Source organism: Microcaecilia unicolor, chromosome 4 (genome assembly GCF_901765095.1).
Source record: "Microcaecilia unicolor chromosome 4, aMicUni1.1, whole genome shotgun sequence".
In the NCBI taxonomy this organism is placed as follows: Eukaryota; Metazoa; Chordata; class Amphibia; order Gymnophiona; family Siphonopidae; genus Microcaecilia; species Microcaecilia unicolor.
In genome coordinates this window covers 14,870,963-14,893,193 of record NC_044034.1, presented here as the reverse complement: position 1 = coordinate 14,893,193, position 22,231 = coordinate 14,870,963, and the positions used below count along the sequence as shown (strand labels likewise).

Sequence of the window (22,231 nt, the reverse complement as noted above, 5' to 3'; positions counted from 1 at the left end):
TGGGGTGTTGGGGAGGGGGCTTCCCGGTGCAAAACCTGTCTAATCACTGATTGAAGCTGATGCCCTTGTGATTTCTGATGTGGAATATGTGATAAAGAACCTTCCCTGTGCCCCCCACCCGTTCTGATCGGATACTTCGTATTCCGAATTAAGCGAGTGTCCATTCGAAGTTACATTTGCTAAATTAATTGCAAAGATTTCATTCCCTTCTCACGATCTGAGCTATCGCATTTCACAGCTCGTGCTGAAGACCCCGAAAAACTGGAAAAAAAAAAAAGCATTTACTATATTTAGGAAAAGGCAGTAATGCAATTATCCGGCTGGGACAAGTGGCGGGGGAAAATTAGATTGAAAAATACGGAAATTCGATGGGTCTTGAATTACAGTTGCCCAAATATATATTCTTCGGCAAAATTGAATTACACCCCTGACACTAAATTGAATATTCGCCTCTTTCCACGCGTTTCCACAGCTCGGGAGCCCCGCTGCAGAGAGCAGATCTTTCAAAACCGGTTCCTGGAGGTTGCAACAACGCACCTGAAGGTGCCCTGTAAAAGGGGGGAAAGTTGGATTTATATTTGCCTGCTCCCTGAAAAGAAAATGCCACGTCCCTGAAAGAGTTAAGAGCTGAAATTAGTGATGCATAGGGTGGGAGGGGACTGTCCGCTTTCTACTGCCCCCCAACAGACTGGGGAGATATTGTCATGCTAAGAGACCACCCCGCCTGGCCATTGTCTTCCAGTTCTACCCAGTACATTATAAGCATCTCTCTGCACGCAGGAGACGCATTTCCTCACTATAGGGGATCCAGGCGGTGAGGGAGAGCAGAGGAGGAGGGAGGGAGGGAGAGAGGGTTTCAGCTGGAGACCACATCCCTGCTAGGCTGATACCCCCAATGTAGACGTCCGAGAGAATCAGGCGAGAAGGGGGCAGAGACAGGCTCTGAACCCACTTTCTTAGCTCAGATGCACTCCTGAATAGCCCTTTCCCGCCTCCCCTCTCTCTGTCTCTCCAGCAAGATCTTTTGAAAGCATATTTTTTCTTATTTTTTGCCATCATCTTCCCGTGGAAATGGATTATTCTTACCTGAACTCCTACGACTCCTGCATGGCAGCCATGGAGGCCTCAGCTTACGCTGATTTCAGCTCCTGCAGCCAGGCTAACACCTTCCAGTACAATCCCATCAGGACCAGCTTTGGGGGTAACCCTGGATGCCCACCCCTCACCACTGCCAGCTGCACCCTGGGGGCTCTCAGGGACCACCAGCCTTCACCTTATTCTACAGGTGAGAAGAGCCGTCATCCGTTTAATTAGTTTTGCTCTTGTAAGATTTATTTTGCAGCTGGAGTTTAAGATCGTTAAAGCTGGGGGGGAAAAAAAGCCCCCCACTTGGAAAGTGAATGAATGAGAGAAGGTGAAACGTTTTTCGCCTTCTCTCCCTTCGGTGGTTTTAGAAAGGCGGAAAGCCATGCGTTTATATACCTGTTTTGGACTTGAAAAAAAAAAGCCCCCCAAGTTATAAACCAATTTTGAGCAATGCAGTTATAAAGATATAGGATTTGGGAGGGTGTAATGAAGTTAGAGCCTGGTATTCCTATGTTCACAGCCAAAACAAATTAATGTGTAATCGGGTTACGGCAAATGCGGTATTACATCAAGATACTGTATTTAATTTGATGGCTTTCAGAATCCACTTTTGGATGAAATTATTAATTCGGAGGCATTTTTTGGATTCTCTCCCACTGGGAATGTGTACAATAAAAAAAAAAGAAAAGACCGCTGGAAATCACATTTTGCTTCGGCTCTTAGTTTTAAGCGGGTTTCTGTAAGATTCGTGGGACCCCGCAGATGAGTGGATTTGACCAGCATTGTTCTTTCATTAAAAAAAAATCTATTTTATATATAATTTATAAGGGTGTAATAATTATTGCACATATACGAAAACACTATAGGTATATTTTGCACATATACGAATGCAACATAGGTAAAATTTGCACATATAATACGTTTAAGTTTACCTATTCAGTAAATAATTTGTTGTGTATTTTTCAGTGTACTTTGTTTTGTTTTTTTTTATTGCCACAGGCAGTGAATAGTTCCAAATAATTTTGAGCAGTTTCTCTCTCTTCCCCCGTCTTGGATTTTGGTTTTTTCACTCAGTGTCCCGCACTCCTCTCCCCCCCAGATTTAGTCAGTTCAATAATCAGACTTTTTAACCATTATTGCATTAATTATGAATCAAACACCCACCCTTTTAAAAGGAGAGAATTCCCACACCACACATCCTCTTTGAAGACTGCATTCCTCTTAATTTTTTGTTGTTTTTTTTTGTCACCCCTTCTGTCTTTCCCTTCCAGTTCCTTACAAGTTTTTCTCGGACCCCTCCGGCATCAACGAGAAGAGGAAGCAGAGGCGGATCCGAACCACCTTCACCAGTTCGCAGCTGAAGGAGCTGGAGAGGGTTTTCGCCGAGACACATTATCCGGACATTTATACCCGGGAGGAGCTGGCTCTGAAGATCGACCTGACTGAAGCCAGGGTGCAGGTGAGCCTCCCCCATCACTCCTGCTTTCCCACCCACTGCATCCATGTTCTTTCTCTGGCTTAGCCTGGCCCCCATCGGATGGGAACTTCAGCTGGTCCTGTCTTCACACCCATCCCTGTACAGTTGGTCCTTGTGAACATAGGGGCACCCCCAATATTGAGAAAATCCCATGTGTGTGTCCAGGGAGGGGTTATTCACCCCCAATCATTTTGAAAAGTTGGCTCTTCTCCACCAAACCTCCCTTAGTGCAAATCAATCCACTGTAAGAGGATCCAGGCAGGCAGGGGTGAAGGTGGCAGGAAATAACAAACCTTGAGATCAGCAGCCCAGGGGTGGAGTTATTAGACAGGCAAATCTATCTATCTATTTTATTATTTATTAGGATTTATTTACCACCTTTTTGAAGGAATTCACTCAAGGCGGTGTACAGTAACACTAGATCAAACATGAGCAACAGACAATTACAGCAGTAAAAATATTTAAACAATACAATATACTATTTACAATGTCAACACAATATGCAACAGGACATTTTAAATAGACAGTGTAGGGTATACGCAAAGATGGAACTCATATATAGGTAAGAGAGTAAGAGGAGATAGATAATAAGGTGACTGATCTAAAGAAAGGTGCACATGAAGTCAGAGAGATGTTTAAATGTTATCTCAGCTAGGGTAGGAGTGGATAAACTATAAATCTAGTGAAATAAATAATGCAACCTTCAATTATTGGCATATGGAAGAGTTCAGCTCGTGTGCGTGTAGCTATGCGGTGCAATGTTAGCCTGGCAGTGTGGTGGGAGACTGGCATGGAAGGCAGAAAGCTGGCAGTGTATGTCAGGCTGGCAGCACAGCCGGCTGGCAAGTTTCAAGTTGATTTGTATCTTGTTATACCACCTCTAAGGTACTATTTAAGCACTATCTAGGCAGGATCTCAGGGAGGGTGGCAGTGCTGTATAGAGCCCGATAGTGTAATGTAAGTCTGGCCCTGTAGTGTAAAGCTGGTATGACATCCAAGAAGCTGGGGGAGGGGGGAATCCAGCACTACATTCAGGGGGTCTCCAGTGCAGGCAGGAGCCTGACAGACGGGATAAGGAAGCCCTGCTGTATTTAGGTGTTGGTAGGTGCAATGTAAAAGCTACCTAATTGCTGATTGAATCTGAAGCCCCCAGGATTTCTGATGTGGACATTGTGATAAAGGTCTTCCCCTGCTCCTCGCCTTTCAAACCGTGACACTTTCTAATTGGAGACCTTCTGTAGGGTGGATTAGGGATACAAGATCCGTCTGTGGTTACAATCAAAACAGTTTATATAACATATACAGGTAGTTATTTTATACCTGGGGCAACGGAGGGTTAAGTGACTACAGTAGGAATCGAACCCAGTTCCCCAGGATCGACATCTCCTGCACTAACCATTAGGCTACTCCTAGGACAGTTGGGGGTATAGCAAATGGACGTTGGCAGTGTGGATGTGGTCGATACAGTGCAGGATGTATTAATACAGCACAGATAACATAGTAACATAGTAAATGATGGCAGATAAAAGACCTGAATGGTCCATCCAGTCTGCCCAACAAGATAAACTCATTTTACATGGTATGTGGTACTTTAAATGTATACCCAAGTTTGATTTGTCCCTGCTTTTCTCAGGGCACAGACCGTAGAAATCCGCCCAGCATTGGTTTTACTCTCCAATTACCAGTGTCGCCACCCAATCTCCGCTAAGATTCCGTAGGTCCATTTCTTCTAAACAGGATTCCTTTGTGTTTATCCCATGCGTGTTTGAATTCCGTTACCGCTTTCATCTCCACCACCTCCCACGGGAGGGCATTCCACGTATCTACTACCCTTTTGTTGACAATCTTACACTGCATTGCCAGCCCTGTACTATCAATGCAGTGTGAGGGCTGGCAGGGCAGTGTAAAGCAGCTTCCTCGATGCGGTGTGAATGTTGACTGTCTGTGCAGTACAGTGAAGAGCCCCGTCACTGCATGAGCTGCGCAGTGTAATCGATCTATCAACCACACTGCTATAGGCAGCCACAGGAAAGATGAGCAAAAAATCCAAATCCGAAAGGAGAGCATCAGATACCGATTCCATGAAATTATGCAGAAAGGTACTGTGAGCCTAATCGCAGAGTTACCACGGGTTGTACGAGCATGTTAGTGGGCCACACAATGCGGGAAGGGGTTGAACACAGCGGTTAACTTAGCCACACACTCCATATAAAATATATGGTAATGAGAGCATTCAATTATTCCATGTTATCAATAGAAATCAAACAAAAGAAAACATGGAAAAAAAAATAAGATGATACCTTTTTTATTGGACATAACTTAATCCATTTCTTGATTAGCTTTCGAAGGTTGCCCTTCTTCCTCAGATCGGAAATAAGCAAATGTGCTAGCTGACAGTGTATATAAGTGAAAACATTCAAGCATTACTATGACAGTCTGACAGGGTGGGAGGAGGGGGGTGGGTCGGAGGTATGCATGGGGACATCAAAGCATATCATTGATATTCTAACAGGATGGGTGTGGATAGGTGAGGGGTCAGCATTTTACAGGACCAGGACACTGTACCAGTGACTTCACAGTGAGAATCCTGAAAGGTAACTTTAAAACCATACAAGAACGTAAGACCTTTGAAGTCAGAATGATTGAATATTTTAACACCCAACAGAAAGGACTTAACAAGGATCTGGGGTTCCTAGCCCATTATAAACCATAAAGCTGTATGTCTCTGTTGATCACCCTCCCCTCACCTATCCACACCCATCCTGTTAGAATTTCAATGATATGCTTTGATGTCCCCATGCATACCTCCGACCCACCCCCATCCTCCCACCCTGTCAGACTGTCATAGTAATGCTTGAATGTTTTCACTTATATACACTGTCAGCTAGCACATTTGCTTATTTCCGATCTGAGGAAGAAGGGCAACCTTCGAAAGCTAATCAAGAAATGTATTAAGTTATGTCCAATAAAAATGGTATCATCTTATTTTCTTTTCCATGTTTTATTTTGTTTGATTTCTATTGATAACCTTAAGAGTGGACTAACACAGCTACCACTCTCCTCTACTTAATTATTCCATGCAATGCAGAGAAGCAAACAGTGGCCTTTGATGGGTGCATAATGTGAGAAATTTTGCACAAGGTCCAGGGCAACATGGAAAAGTTAGCAGAGAGGATTAACAGAGGATACAAGACTAATCACCCCCTTTTTTCTCCCTCACAAAGAAATAAAACATAATTATAATATAACAGGATGATACTAGGTATTGTTAAGTAAATAACTGAGACCAGAGAAACTAGCTTGGTATAAAACAGGCCACAGCTTTGTTTGTCGGTGAAAACTGTAGAACCTGAGCTAGAAAACAAGTGACATTTATTTATTCAGAACTAACAACCTGACTACCTGCCATTTCACAGCAAGGTGTAGCCATTTTTGTCTCATCATAGTACACATCCTAGACATGGACCTCTCTGCCTGTGTTGAGTTACAGCCCAATGAACATGGAGACCCTGTCTAAAAGGACCTCCTTCTGCACAGGCCCTAGTTTGGGTACCCCCCCCCCCCCCCCGAAAAAAAACTGTGACAAAGCAACTACCTGTCATACATGTACCATACAGAAATAATAGCAAGGGGTGGGGGAAGGGCAGGGAAGCAAGCTACCTCCAAGAAGCAGGAAGGATCTTGGTCCTCGGGGGGGGGGAGGGGGGCTGGCCTTATATTAGCACCGCTGCTCCATTTCTCCATCCCCTGAGATCTGCCTCCATTGGAAGGCAAGTCCCATTGGGCTAATTTAGAATAACAACAGGCTAATCAGGGCTAACCATGGACCCTCACTCAGGACCCAATCTGAGTGAGAGCCCACCTCCACTGTTGCTACTATTTGAAGTCGGCCCTTGCAGATCACCATGTGGCCACGCAGGCTTCTACATGGAATGTTGCTAGTGGAATAGCAACATTCCATGTAGAATCTCCAATAGTAGCAACATTCCATGTAGAATCTCCAATAGTATCTATTTTATTTTTGTTACATTTGTACCCCGTGCTTTCCCACTCATGGCAGGCTCAATGTGGCAATGGAGGGTTAAGTGACTTGCCCAGAGTCACAAGGAGCTGCCTGTGCCTGAAGTGGGAATCGAACTCAGTTCCTCAGGACCAAAGTCCACCACCCTAACCACTAGGCCACTCCAAGACATGTTTGTGAAACTACTATTTATGAGCAGGTGCCACTGTGTGTCTGCATTTTCATTTTTGTTTGGACATGTGAACGTAAGAACATAAGAATAGCCATACTGGGTTAGATCAGTGGTCCTTCTAGCCCAGTATCCTGTTTCCAACAGTGGCCAATCGAGGTTGCAAGTACCTGACAGAAACACAAAGAGTAATGACATTCCATGTAGAACCCCAAAGAATTGCAAGATTCTGGAATCCTAAAGAATAACAAGATTCCATGCAGAATTCCAAAGAGTAGCAACATTCCATGTAGAACCCTAAAGAATAGCAAGATTCTAGAATCCTAAAGAATAATAAGATTCCATGCAGAATCTCAAAGAGTAGCAACATTTCATGCTACCAATCCCAGGACAAGTAATAGTCCTCTGCATTATGAACATAAGAACAGCCATTCTGGGTCAGACCAATGGTCCATCTAGCTCAGTATCCTGCTTCCTACAGTAGCCAATCCCAGTCTCAAGTACCTGGCAGAAACCCAATTAGTAGCAACATTCCATGTTACCAATCCCAGGGCAAACAGTGGCTTCCCTATGTCCATCTCAATAGCAGATTATGGATTTTTCCTCCAGGAACTTGTCCAAACCTTTTAAAAACCCAGATACACTAACTGCTGTTATGAAACCCTCCAGCAGTGAGTTCCAGAGCTTAACTATTCATTGAGTGAAAAAACATTTCCTCCTATTTGTTTTAACAGTATTTCCATGTAAATTCATTGAGTGTCCCAGACTTATACGGTCTGTGCCCTGAAAAGGACAGGTACAAATCAAGGTAGGGTATACACAAAAAGTAGCACATATGAGTTTATCTTGTTGGGCAGACTGGATGGACCGTGCAGGTCTTTTTCTGCCGTCATCTACTATGTTACTATGTCCCCTGGTCTTTGTACTTTTTGAAAGAGTGAAAAATCAATTCACTTTTACCCGTTCTACACCACTCAGGATTTTGTAAACTTCAATCATATCCCCCCTGAGCCATCTCTTTCCTAGCTGAAGAGCCCTAACCTCTTTAGCCTTTCCTCATATGAGAGGAGTTCCATCCCCGTTATCATTTTGGTCACTCTTCTTTGAACCTTTTCTAATTTGCTGTATCTTTTTTGAGATACGCCCTGATCGGGACTGAATAGATAGGGATGGGCTGGAGTGTAAATTTTAAGGGGCTTCGATGTTAGCTTCAGAACTTAGTACAAGAACAGTGCTGGGTAGACTACTACGGTCTGTGCCCTGAGAAAGGCAAGGACAAGTCAATCTCGGGTATAAAGTATCACATACCATGTAAAATGAGTTTATCTTGTTGGGCAGACTGGATGGACCGTGAGGTCTTTATCTGCTGTCATTTAGTGTGTTACTCTATGTTACTATGTTACTTTTTGAGGTTCTACATGGAATGTTGTTACTAACTGGGATTCCAGAATCTTGTAACTCTTAGGATTCCAGAATCTTCAGAACTTTTAGTGCAAGAACAGTGCTGGGCAGACTTCTACGGTCTGTGCCCTGAGAATGGCAAGGATAAATCAAACTCGGGTATACATATAAAGTATCACATACCATGTAAAATGAGTTTATCTTGTTGGGCAGACTGGATGGACCGTGAGGTCTTTATCTGCTGTCATTTAGTATGTTACTCTATGTTACTATGTTACTCTTTGGGATTCTACATGGAATGTTGCTACTCTTTAGGATTCCAGAATCTACAGAACTTTTAGTACAAGAAGAGTGCTGGGCAGACTTCTACGGTCTGTGCCCTGAGAATGGCAAGGACAAGTCAAACTCGGGTTTTCATATAAAGTATTGCATACCATGTAAAAAGAGTTTATCTTGACTGGATGGACCGTACAGGTCTTTATCTGTCGTCATTTACTATGATACCACGTTACCCTGAAACCTTTGTGCACAAGTCTCTGGCCAGCATCTCCTGATTAACATGCAAGGCCTGCGCATTTTAAATTTGCATATCATTAGGCTCCTGCATGGTGTGGAATTAAGTTTGGGATAGAAGCTATGTGCTCAGCCATTCCTGGATGGCTCTACCACATGTCTCTCTCCACCAGCCTCTGGAATGTCTGCAAAGTAAAAATGTCCCTACAGGGCATTTCACCAGCACCGTCAGAAAGTCAACCGGTTCAAAGTGATCCTAAACCTGGTGCTGTGAGATGACTCTGGCTGATAAGTTTAAAACCCTTGGGAGAAGTTAAGCACCAGGGGGAGGGATGGAGACTTCTGCAAGCCCAGGCAGAAAATAAAGCTTTCGGGGTTTTGTCCTCTTTGTTTGTAGGTCAGCATGGCAATCCATAGGGAGCCTGGAACTGGGCTGAGCTTAGTTTGCAGTCAAAAAGCTCTCTTTCTATCCACTTTGGTTTAAAGCTCTTTGCAGTAGGGGCTTCGTAAACCCTTTACATTATTTGAAGAAAGGCTCTGTAAATGAAGGGCACCATGTACAGTTATCAGAAGTGATCAGACATTCTTGTGATCACATCATTTAGTATTATTTATTTTATTTATTTATTGCATTTTTATCCCACATTTTCCCACCTATTTGCAGGCTCAATGTGGCTTACAAAAACCTGTTATGGCATCTCCATTCCAGGAGACGTGGAGGCCTATTTTCAAAGCACTTAGACTTACAAAGTTCCATAGGTTACTATGAAACTTTGGAAGTCCGAGTGCTTTGAAAATGAGCCCCAAAGTGTTGGTGTTGTATCAAAGTGATGTAACGATTGGCGTTACAATAAGATCATGGATGAGAAGAAAAGAGCAGAATAAAGTTAGAGAAAGGTGACTGTCGGAGCAGGGTGAAGTGGTAAGGTGTTATAATAAGCTATGGATTCTCTTTGTAGGCCTTGTTCAAGAGAGAGGTTTTCAGTGATTTACGAAAGTTGGTTATTTCGTTGATTGCTTTCAAGTCAGTTGGCAGTGCGTTCCATAGCTGCGTGCTCATGTAGGAGAAGCTAATCGCATGTGTTAGCTTGTACAAGTCGCTTCACTGGCTCCCGATCCGCTACCGTATACAGTTCAAGCTTCTCCTATTGACCTTCAAGTGCACTCAATCTGCAGCCCCCCATTACCTCTCTACCCTCCTCTCCCCGTATGTTCCCACCCGTAACCTCCGCTCTCAGGACAAATCACTCCTATCTGTACCCTTCTCCACCACCACTAACTCCAGACTCCGCCCCTTCTGCCTCGCATCACCTTATGCCTGGAACAGACTTCCTGAGCCCATACGCCCTCCCTGCCCATCTTCAAGTCCTTACTCAAGGCCCATCTCTTCTCCCTTGCTTTTGGCGCCTAACCACCTTCCCATTCCTGATACCTACACTGACTACGTAGTCTGTTACAGTTAGATTGTAAGCTCTCTTGAGCAGGGACTGTCCCTCCCCGTGTTTAAACTTGTACAGCGCTGCGTAACCCTGGCAGCGCTATAGAAATGCTAAGTAGTAGTAGTACTTTAATCCTTTGCAGTTGGGGAAGAGCAGATCAAGGAATTTGCAGGCTGATCTTTTAGCATTACTAGGAGGCAGGTCCACGAGGCCTATCATGTAGCTCGGGGCATCTCCGTGGATGATTTTGTGAACAATCGTGCAGATCTTGAACGCAAAACGCTCTTTGAGTGGGAGCCAGTGAAGTCTTTCTCTTAGGGGTTTTGCGCTTTCATATCTTCCTTTGCCAAATATGAGTCCGGCTGCGGTATTCTGGACTGTTTCAAGTTTCTTGATAGTCTGTTCTTTGCAGCCTGCGTATAGTGCGTTGCAGTAATCCAGGTGACTTAGCACCATTGACTGTACCAGGCTACGGAAAATGGATCTCGGAAAGATTATACCTTCTATAAAGAAAATCCTTCTAATGGTTTTGGAAGTCGCTTAATGATAAGACCAAACACGTTTTAATTATCAAAAAAAAAAGTAATACAGGTCTTGCAGTCAATTTGTTTTACCCTTTTTCATAAAAGTTTTTTCTTTTTAACCTTTTTTTTTTTGGAGCTAAACCAAAATGAGGGGTTAGCAGAAGTGGTGGCAGTGGGGCTTCTTCAGTGGTCTGATATAGCAAAGGATGAGGTTTACTTTGCCCCCACTGGTGCTCAGCGGAATGAACGCTGTAGGTTCATTCACTCAAGATATAGTGGAATTAGAAAAGATACAGAGAAGGGCAACGAAAATGATAAAGGGGATGGGACGAGTTTCCTATGAGGAAAGCCTGAAGCGGCTAGGGCTGTTCAGCTTGGAGAAGAGACGGCTGAGGGGAGATATAATAGAGGTCTATAAAATAATGAGTGGAGTGGAACAGGTAGACGTGAATCGCTTGTTTACTCTTTTTCCAAAAACACTAGGACTAGGGGGCATGCAATGAAGCTACAAAGTAGTAAATTTAAAACGAATTGGAGAAAATATTTCTTTACTCAGTGTGTAATTAAACTCTGGAATTCATTGCCAGAGAATGTGGTAAAGGCGGTTAGCTTAGCGGAGTTTAAAAAAGGTTTGGACAGCTTCCTAAAGGAAAAGTCCATAGACCGTTATTAAATGGACTTGGGGAAAATCCACTATTTCTGGGATAAGCAGTATAAAATGTTTTGTACATTTTGGGGATCTTGTCGGGTATTTGTGACCTGGATTGGCCACTGTTGGAAATAGGATGCTGGGCTTGATGGACCTTTGGTCTGTCTCAGTATGGCAATACTTATGCACTTATGCACTCTGGGGCCTGGTTAGCACACTGCAGGGTCTTTTTGCTAAAATAATGTAATATTTGCCATTAGTGCAGCTTAACGTGTATGTTTCCCATGTGGTAATGGCAAAATTAGCGCATTTGTTTAATAGGGCTTTTTCTTTTTAAGCTTTATCAGGTCGTGCGCTAATAATGCCATTAGCATGCAAGACCTGAAAAAACAGCACAAAAGCACTTAGCTCTTACGCTATGTGTGTGTTAACTAGTTAACGTGCAGTAGCTGGTTCAGACATGCCCACTTTCCACCTATGACACACCCCCTCCAAAATGTATTTTAAAGAAAATCGGTAATGTGCTGGTTAGCATGCAAACAGGCAAAGTACAACAACGTGCTTTAATGCATTTCTGCAGGAGCCTGTTTTCACCTGCTAACCAGCATAAAGGGCTCCTCCATTAGGTGTTTAATGGTGATATTAACGTGCATTAAGATTAAAAAAAAATTAAAACCAGTTTAAGGCATGTGTTGACTGTGGTGGACTCTCATGTTAGGTAGCTGGGAAGGGGTTGGTGAGTGCACCTTGCAATTAATATGGATATCTTTAATGCACATTATTTATTTATTTATTTATTTGTTTGTTTGTTGCATTTGTATCCCACATTTTCCCACCTATTTGCAGGCTCAATGTGGCTTACATTATGCCGTTGTGGTGATCGCCATTTCCGGGATGAGAAATAGAGAGTGGTGTTGTATTAAACTTCATGTGATACTTTATTTGTAAACCTAAGTTTGATTTGTCCCTGCCTTTCTCAGGGCACAGACCGTAAAAGTCTGCCCAGCACTGTTCTTGAACTTTCCATATCTATTCAGTTATGATCCCGCTCAACCTCTTCATGCCTCTTCCAGTTTAAGCCATCTCCAGATAATTTAACTTTAAATATTAAGGTACATCCTGCTCATTAAGAAATGAATTCAGTAAATGGCTCCCAAATTAGGCTCCAGGAAGATCCGTGCTATCCCAAATATTTCAAGACATAGTTAAGATCCTTGGAGTATTCTTTGATAGCCATCTTTCTTTCAAGCCACAAACTAATGTCGTTGTAAAAGCCTCCTTCTTCTCACTGTGCCGTATCCTCTCGGTCCACTCTATCTTTTCACTCCCTTCCATTCATGCCGTTCTTTTGTCACTCGTAATCACTCGTTTGGATGATTGCAAGTCTCCTTACGCAGGTCTACTGCTCTACACTTTAAAAAGTCTACAGCTAGGCACAATCTACAGCCTTTTGATTATATTACACCACTTGATTATCCCTTTCTGCACGCATCCAGTATAAGCTCCTGATTCCAGTCTTTAAGTCTCTTTTTCCGACTGCCCCCGAATACCTCTCCCATCTTGTCATTTCTTAGACATTTGCTCGTTCCCTCCACTCAACAGATGCTAGTCTGCTTCAATTGCCTCCTCCCTCTGCTATCAGGTTAGAAACCACATGTGCATCTGCTCTCAGTTATGTTGGGAAACTCACATGCTAAACGTACGTGGGCCACCTTTTAATGTGCCTTAGTAAAAGGATCCCTACCTTACCAGTTTAAAGATATTCCATCACTAGAACCCAACCTGTTATCAACGCTCAGATACTCATCACTAGAACCCAACCTATTATCAACGCTCAGATACTCATCACTAGAACTCAACCTGTTATCAACGCTCAGATACTCATCACTAGAACCCAACCTGTTATCAATGCTCAGATACTCATCACTAGAACTCAACCTGTTATCAACGCTCAGATACTCATCACTAGAACCAAACCTGTTAGGCTTTGGAATGGTTTAACCACCCACCTCCGTTCAGAACCCTCTTACACTAAATTCAAGTCTTCCTTGAAAACTCACCTCTTTTCTCTAGCCTATTTCGCCCTGTCTTAAACCTCGCTCTGTCCTCTCTAGCAGCATTTCATTGTTTTATTGTAAACTGCCTTGACGTCATGTTTTTGGCACAAAGCGGTAAATCAAGCTTTGTAAAATAAAATAAATAGATGACAGCAGATAAAGACCTGTACAGTCCATCCAGTCTACCCACCAAGATAAACTTCTAGCACAGTGCAGAGTGCCGCTTGCAGAATACTAGCTTAGATCTCGTGCCTCACTTTGGGTGCAACACGCCTGCTGAAACCTGGTGTAGATGTCGACTTGCAACTAATGGCATTTGAATGCATTAATGGCCCCATCCTATAACATCGCATCTAAATTCTGGGAGTGCTCCTGAACCACTCTTGCCCTTCCCATGGCCACGCCCCCTTTTGAGTTGAGCGCCATAAAATTTAGGCATGCAGGGCAGATCCGTGTGTAACTGAGTGCCCATTAACACCAATTATTAATTAACAGCTCATTAACTGATTAGTTTATGCGCAGATCTGGGATCTGAGCCCAAATTTGCATCCCCAACTTTAGACAACCTATATGGAATCCAGGGGTAGCTGCTCATGCAATGGACAATGTGGGTCAGGTAACTACCCCTCCAAAAGTCATTTGGGGTCGTGACCTGGGTGGGCTTTCCATAGAAATATCAGCAGCCAGCACCTGCAGGGGTCACATGGGTTCAGTTGCCGCAATAATGGGGTTGTGTCCACAGAAAGTTTGAGAAGCACTGGTGTATTATTTTTATTATTATTATTAACATTTGTATAGCACTACCAGACGCACGCAGCACTGAACACCTGATACAAAGAGACAGTCCCTGCTCAAAAGAGCTTACAGTCTAAGTCATACAGACAAACAAGACAGGTACGGGTGAGGGAAGTAATGGGTGAGAAGGGAGGAAGGGACAAGGGGAGGGCAATTGTGGCTAGGAGCTAAAAGCAGCAGTGAAAAGGTGGGTTTTCAGCATAGATTTGAAAACAGGTAGAGATGGAGCTAGACGTATAGGTCCAGGAAGTCTATTCCAGGCATAAGGTGTAGAATCGGAATACCTTTCCTGGTCCATGTGGAGGATGAACTCCTGCTAAATCCCTTTAAGGGAGCAGCTCAATAGAACTTCCACGTCTCCCCTCTGACTCCAGTTAGAAAATGCCCTTCTCTCAAACACTTGACCCAGCTGTTTAGTGCATACAAACATGAGTCCAACTTCTCCTCCATCAGCTTTAGCATCTGGTCTTCTCAGTCTCCTAATCCTCATCGAACTGAAGAGAGCTTCCACTCCTGTGTGCCCGGGGGCTCCTCAGAAGAGAACAACAAGTGCCAAAGTGGGCTCATGAGTTTTCTAGAAGTACACTCCTTTGAAGACACCTCCGAGTGGTCAGTGTCTCAGATACAACACATTCCTCCTTTCTCTGCTCACCACTCAGTATTTAAAGGGACATTAAAGTCACTCACAAGACACACCCTTAACACAGGTTTTGTCATATTTTTTCCCACCATTTTCTCCTTTTACGGAAAGAAACTGCAATATAAGTAAATGCCATTGTTGAGAAAAAGGCAGGAACTGTCACCCCAGAAGGGGCCTGTGATTGCCGTCTCTGGAGCACTCTCAGCCCTATTTATTTATTTATTTATTACACTTGTATCCCGCACTTTCCCACTAAAAGCAGGTTCAATGCGGATTACACAGTAGTAGATAATACAGAATTTTTAGATAAGGTAAGAAATTAAGTTTAACATAGTGATAGTATGGATGGGTAGGTAGAGATAGGCGATAGAAAGGGGGGGTAAGGTGGGAGATAAAGTCTGGGTCAATGTCGTTGTCTCTTCGGTATATCTTGCTTAGGAATATTTGACCTTTATTGTTAACACATACAGGTTTGTTGAAAGAATAATTTATGTTTATGACATATCGAGTTTTGTTGTGAAAATATCTGTGTACCGAGAAAAATGATTTTTTTTCCCCGTTAGGATTTAATTCGCCTTGTCATGTGTTTTACAATTCAGGCACAGTAGATGTCCCAGAGAAAGCTTACACTCAAAGGTGGTACCTGAAGTAATGAACTGTGACCATCTCTGCGAAACCACGATTAAAGTCACGGACCCAAAATGTTGAGCGTGGCCAAATGTCATGTCATAGGTCTAAAAGCTGAGTTATTGAGTTCTACGGTTAGTTTGTCTTCTAATCTATGACTTTCTAACCTCCTGTGTAATAAAAATAAACTCAAAAGTGTTTTTATAAAGTACTTTTGAAGAGGCTGTTTCTGGTGACTTTTCCCCAGAGAGGGTCCTAATTTGTCTAAGTTCGTAAGGAGCAGCTGTGGGAGAAGCAGGATTTGAACTCTCAATGTGCTGCTCTAACCATTAGGCCACTCAAAGCTTAGCGTATTGGTAATGCAGTGAACTCAGGTGATCAAACAGTTGTGTCTTGATATAACAAATATCTTCATTACAATGTCTGTATGTTGATATCACATTGAGTTCTGGATGTGGCATATGTGTGCTCATAACTCATTCCCTTCTATATTGATTGAATCTTGTACTGGTTGGGTATTGAGCTCTCTTGAAATAATACCTTTAGGCTGAAAATCCCTTGAGTTTTGTGTAGGGATATCCGAGTGTCAATAGCTTGTTGAGTTCTACCAGCATCACTGATGCAAACGTATTTTGTTCAGTGGATAGAATATCTTCACACTGGTAACGTTGAGTTCTAGAGACAGAATGTTTGAGTGGTGATAACAGGTTGAGTTCTAGAGATAGAATCTAGTTGTATTGGTGGGTTCTGCTTGACTATCTGAGTGCGTATAACAGCTTGAGTTCTACCGACAGAATATCTGAGCACTGATAACCGGTTGGGTTCTGGTGATAGAATTTAGCTTTACTGGTAACATTGGGAGCTCTGTTGGTAACGTGTTGGGTTCTGGTGACAGAATAGCTTTATATTAGTAACAGAGGGACCATTTTACAAAGCGGGGGTCAGCCCACGCTACACTGAAGCTACAACCGGCCCAACACAGGCACTGGCGGAAGCTCCAGACCCTAGCACACGCCATTTCCCATGCTAGAGAAAATCAGCTGCATTTTTTTAGCGCGGCGCTAACCCGGCGGTGATCAGGCAGCACCATGTGCTAGCCAGTTCCCCCCAGGTTAGCGCAGGAGCCCTTACTGTCACCTCAGTGGGTGATGGTAGGCGCCTCTCTCCACCTGGCCACGCGGTAAGAACAATCTTATCACTTGGCCATGGCTATTTTCAGCCCTTTTACCAACTGCGGTAAAAAGAGCTGCAGCGTGTGGCAAAAAATGCCCCCCCCCCGGCTGCTAGCGCAGGGCACTTTATACCGCAGCATAGTGAGCTCCGAGTATCTGGGTGCTTATAAGATATTGAGTTCTAGTGACAATGGTAAAATATAGCTATACTAGTAACATAGTGCAGTGTTCGCTAAAGGTGGCCCCTGGAGACTTCTAAGGCAACCCTCATCATCATTCTGGCATTTTTTCTGCTTCTCTGCCACTCGACCCAAGTTCATGCCAGAGGGGGATGTGGAAGAGGGGCGTTTCTCAATAGATGAAGAGAATGCTTTGAGAAATGCCCACCTCCTTGAGGATATGCTCAATGAAATGTCTGAAGGCAGGCTGTTGGGGTGGATGTCATTGACACACTGGTCAATAGAATTGCAACGTCCCAAGGGAAGATATTTAGTGGCTCTCCTTCATTCAGTTCATTTGCATCCAAAGTGGCCCTGATTTAAACATTAGCGAGGACCACTGACGTAGTGAGTTCTGTGAGTATCTGAGTGCTTATAACATAGTAGATGATGGCAGATAAAGACCTGTACAGTCCATCCAGCAGAATGTCCGAGTGTTGTAGATTGAATTTTGGTGAGAGAATGTTTTTATTCTGGTAGCATAAGGACCCATTTACTAAAGTACATGAAGTGCTAATGCTCACTTAATCTGGGAAAAAAGGCTTAACGCAAAATGCATTAAAACATTTGATGCCAATTTGACTGGTATTAATTTTTGGGGAAATTTTTCTGACAGGAGGAGTGTCATGGGTGGGGAATGGGCATGCAAGAATTATTCAGCAAGTGTGTTCTGATTATCATGCAATAACTTAATTTTTTTTCAAATGCTCATGGAAAACAGCGTGGGACCAGCAAGAAAAGAATAAGCTTAAAATACTGCAACATAAGTTTATGGCCTCACCGTGTGGGAAAGTCCAGTCTTAAAACCCACCAGGTCTATCTTGTAGTGCATTTTAGGAAAAGAGCCTTATATTGAGTTCTGTTTGAATATCAGAGTGCTTGTAACAGGTTGAATTTTAGTGACACAACATTTGAGTGTTGAATTCTAGTGATGAGTATATGAGCATTGATAACCGGTTGGGTTCTAGTGATGAGTATCTGAGCGTTGATAACCGGTTGGGTTCTGGTGATGAGTATCTGAGCGTTGATAACAGGTTGGGTTCTGGTGATGAGTTTCTGAGCGTTGATAACAGGTTGGGTTCTGGTGATGAGTATCTGAGCGTTGATAACAGGTTGAGTTCTAGTGATGAGTATCTGAGCGTTCTTAACAGATTGGGTTCTAGTGATGAGTATCTGAGCATTGATAACCGGTTGGGTTCTAGTGATGAGTATCTGAGCATTGATAACAGGTTGGGTTCTGGTGATGAGTATCTGAGCGTTGATAACAGGTTGGGTTCTGGTGATGAGTATCTGAGCGTTGATAACAGGTTGGGTTTTGGTGATGAGTATCTGAGCGTTGATAACAAGTTGAGTTCTAGTGATGAGTATCTGAGCGTTCTTAACAGATTGGGTTCTAGTGATGAGTATCTGAGCGTTGATAACCGGTTGGGTTCTAGTGATGAGTATCTGAGCGTTGATAACAGGTTGGGTTCTGGTGATGAGTATCTGAGCTTTGATAACAGGTTGGGTTCTAGTGATGAGTATCTGAGCGTTGATAACAAGTTGAGTTGTAGTGATGAGTATCTGAGCGTTCTTAACAGATTGGGTTCTAGTGATGAGTATCTGAGCGTTGATAACAGGTTGGGTTCTAGTGATGGAATATCTTCAAACTGGTAACGGAGGGGTCCTTTTACTAAGGCATTCTAAAAGGTGGCCCACATACCTTTAGCATGTGAGTTTTCCATATGCCGTGGCTACCTTTAGCATGGCAGTGTTTATGGGGTTTTTCATGGCCACGCACTAATTTCCCCATTAGTGTGTGGCCATTACCATGGAAGCCCTTACTGCATCCTAAATAAGAGGCGGCAAGGGCTCCTGGGCTAATCAGGTAGCGAGCAGTAATGTACCCACGCTACCCAATTAGCACAGGCGTGCATAGGCACACCTCCCGCGCTGAAAATTTCAAAAATATTTTTCAGTGCGGGATTAACAAGTGCAAAGTGGAACAATACCACAAGATGCTTCACCGCATCCCATGGTAGTACTCAGCCCACAGTAGGCCCTCATTAGGCTTACCACGCCTTAGTAAAAGGGCCCCAGAATGAGTTCTCTTTGAGTATCTCAGCACTTATAACAGGTTGAGTTCTAGTGACACAGTATCTGAGTGTTAGTAACACAGTATTTGAGTGGTGAAAACACTTAGGGCTAGATGCACTAAACCTTAACGACCCTCTAACAACCCTTTAACGAAGGAAATTCCTAACCGTTGCATGCATTAAAGGCCTTTTTCCTACGAAGCAAGCAGCTAACGAAAACGGAATGCAAAGGAGAAACTACCATTGAAATGTGGACAATTTGGAATGCACTAACCATACCGACGATTGCAACGAATCATTTACCGTCAGAAAGTTTACGTGCGCTCAGACCTGTTGTTAAGGCTTGAGCTATCATCTCCCCGCTGCCCCCTGCACCATAAAAATCCAAGCCAGCATGTTTAAAAAGAAAAGTGAGATACAAACACAAACACGTGGCTCTCCGCTTTCCCCTGCATCATTACAAAACAAAACATACTGCTTCTCCCTGCAGCTTAAAAATCCTGTCTCTCCCCTTCTCCCTTCAGCTTTGACAATTAACACTCTCTCTGCTATCCCCTAAAGCCAATTTTCCCAGTACTGTAAACAAGCTGCAAAGAGGTCTTTTGTTACAAAAGGGGATTTACGAGGGTCAGTTGTTCTTTTTAGAGTTATCTTCAACTGCACTCTTCTGCTAGATCAGACAGCTAAAAGGCTTGCAGGTCGGGATCCCCCCCTCGCACGCCCCAGTCTGACGTAAGCAACCTACATAGGTTTAATACGTTTGTGGCTGCTCTGCGCATGCTTAAGGGGCAAATTAACGACGGGGATTACGAACGCTTGATACATTGTACTTTTCAATACCGCACCGAACATTTCTGAGCTGTTTTTTTTTTGTGCATTCTTCGTCGTTTCAAATTCGATAAGCACTTTTACGATTTAGATTTTTTAACGTTTGGTTGATGCATCTAGCCCTTAGTTCTAGTAATAAAAGATATTTGATCATTGTCAATGAAGATAGCAAGATTTCTGCCTATCATCTGTGAGCTTGGCCTCGAGAAGCAAACTAGTCTGAACAAGTTTTCATGTATCCGTGAAGGAATTTCTCCAGTTTTTACTGTGTGCAGGCAGGGGGTGCTAGAGTTTTTAGCTGGCGCTAAATGCCGAGACACCCTATGCGTTTAGCACCAGCTGATTTTTAGTGCACCTCATTAAAAGACCCCCTCAGTGACTGAAGGCCATTGCAACCCTTGCTTTTGTAGTCCCGGCAGTTCATTTTTTTTTATTTATTCCAAATTTTAAATTTATACAGTTGAATATTGTACAAAAGAAAATTCAGTGGAATTTGTGCAAGAAAAATAATTACATTTCAATTTTTTTAAAAAAGCAATATATATATATATATATATATATGTTAGCACCTTATACTATTTAAACGTAAGGAAGAGGAGACTGAAAACAAGAGGATGTACAAAAGAAAAAAAGTAAAATTCAGAAAATGCAATTAACATGATATCACCAGATATTTTACATTAAATTCTCCATTTTTTCATTTTCTTTTTTTTTTGTAATTTATATTCCACTCTTATCCATACATACAAACATACATAATAATAAGAACACATAATAAACAAAACTAAAGCGTCCTTTTACAAAGGCATGCTGAAAAATGGCTTGCGGTAGTGTAGGCGCGGGATTTTGGGCGCACGCCAATCCATTTTTTAGCGTGCCTGTAAAAAAGGCCCTTTTAAAATTTTTTTTTGCCAGAAATGGACGTGCGGCAAAATGAAAATCGCTGCGTATCCATTTTGGGTCTGAGACCTTCCCGCCAGCCATTGACCTAGCGGTAAAGTCTCACACGGTAACCGGGCAGTAATGACCTACAAGCGCCAAATGCCACTTGGCATGCGTCCATTATGCATGCCCGAATATAAAAAAAGTTTTCCAGATACGCGTATTGGATGCACGCCAAAAATGAAATTACCGCAAGAGCCACGTGGTAATCGACTGGTAACTCCATTTTGGCATGTGTTGGGTGGGCATAGACGCTTATGTGGCTTAGTGGAGGAGTGGTCTAGTGGGGAGTGGAGGAGTGGCCAGAGCACCAGTCTTGACATCCAGAGGTGGCCGGTTCAAATCCCACTGCTGCTACTTGTGATCTTGGCCAAATCATTTAACCCTCCATTGCCTCAGGTACAAACTTAGATTTTGAGCCCTCCTGGGACAGAGAAATATCCAGAGTACCTGAATGTAACTCACCTTGAGCTACTACTGAAAAAGGTGTGAGCAAAATCTAAATAAATAAATAAATAGTAAAACTCCTAAATCATTAGATGGACTTGAAAGCATTTTCTTTTACAATCCAAGAAGGTTCAGGAAGAAGTAATTAGACCCTGAATACTAAACTTGACATTTCCATAGGTACCATAGTAAAAAGATGGCACCTAATTTGTCTCATTGCCAAAAAAAACTTAAGACACAGGCAATGTTCACCCCCGCAGATCATTCCAATCCTCTCGCATACTGACTATACACATCGTGTTCCTTCTTGTGAACTCTCAGTCGGCTTTTTGAATTGTAGATCAATCCGTTCTAAGTCTTTCCTCATTCGTGATCTAATTAAGGATTACGCGTATTCTCTCTTATGCCTTACAGAAACCTGGGTCAAAGTAGGGGAAGAGTCAAAACCTTACTCTAGTCTTCCCCCTAGCTTCGATGCCTTTTCTGTCTCCCACTCCTCTAAGTTGGGGGTGGGCTCACTATCATTTATAGGTCAGATTTAAAGGTTTCTGAAGTTCCTTCCTCTTTTGCCTACCCTGAACATTTGATCGCCAAGACTGATACACCTGAATACCTATACATTCTTCTGTTTTACTGTCCTTCTCTTTCAGCTGAGGGATGGGACTCTCTTTTACAGCCTCTTTCCGAGGCATTGATACACTACTCTAACCTCCTGATAGTAATAGGGCCAGACACTTTCTTGATCTGTTCTCTGATCTGTTATTGCGCCAATGGGTTTCTTTTCCAACCCACAATGCAGATCACACACTAGATCTTATTCTGACCTCACAGGTCTCTGCTATTCATCCTATTGACCCCTCTTCCCTTTACTCTGTCCCTGCTTCATGGTCCAATCATTCACTCCTTCTCTTCAAACTTGCTCTGCTACCATCTGGCATCTCCTATCCTTCTGTCACAGGACACTGGACAAGAGTCTCCATCAGACTGATGTCAGTTCCCTCTCGTCCTCTCTATTTCCTGTTCCTCCAGATTCCTTTCAGTCTTTAAATGACCAAACCAAAAGCCGGTACACTATTTTAGAAACATTAAATCATCAAAGCCAAACCCTTGGTATATTCCCTTTCTAGGATTACTTAAGCGTCAGCTTCTTT

The 22,231-nt window shown here is 43.0% G+C and overlaps 1 protein-coding gene across 1 annotated transcript in view; it reads left to right on the top strand.

Moving 5' to 3' along the window:
- The first annotated feature begins 1,071 nt into the window (after window positions 1-1,071).
- Window positions 1,072-22,231, top strand: part of PHOX2A (paired like homeobox 2A) — a 33,955-nt gene continuing 12,795 nt past the window's right edge. The window contains exons 1-2 of the mRNA XM_030199313.1: window positions 1,072-1,285; window positions 2,358-2,545. Of these exons, the coding sequence (XP_030055173.1) occupies window positions 1,072-1,285; window positions 2,358-2,545 (402 nt within the window). The remainder of the gene's footprint in view (window positions 1,286-2,357; window positions 2,546-22,231) is intronic.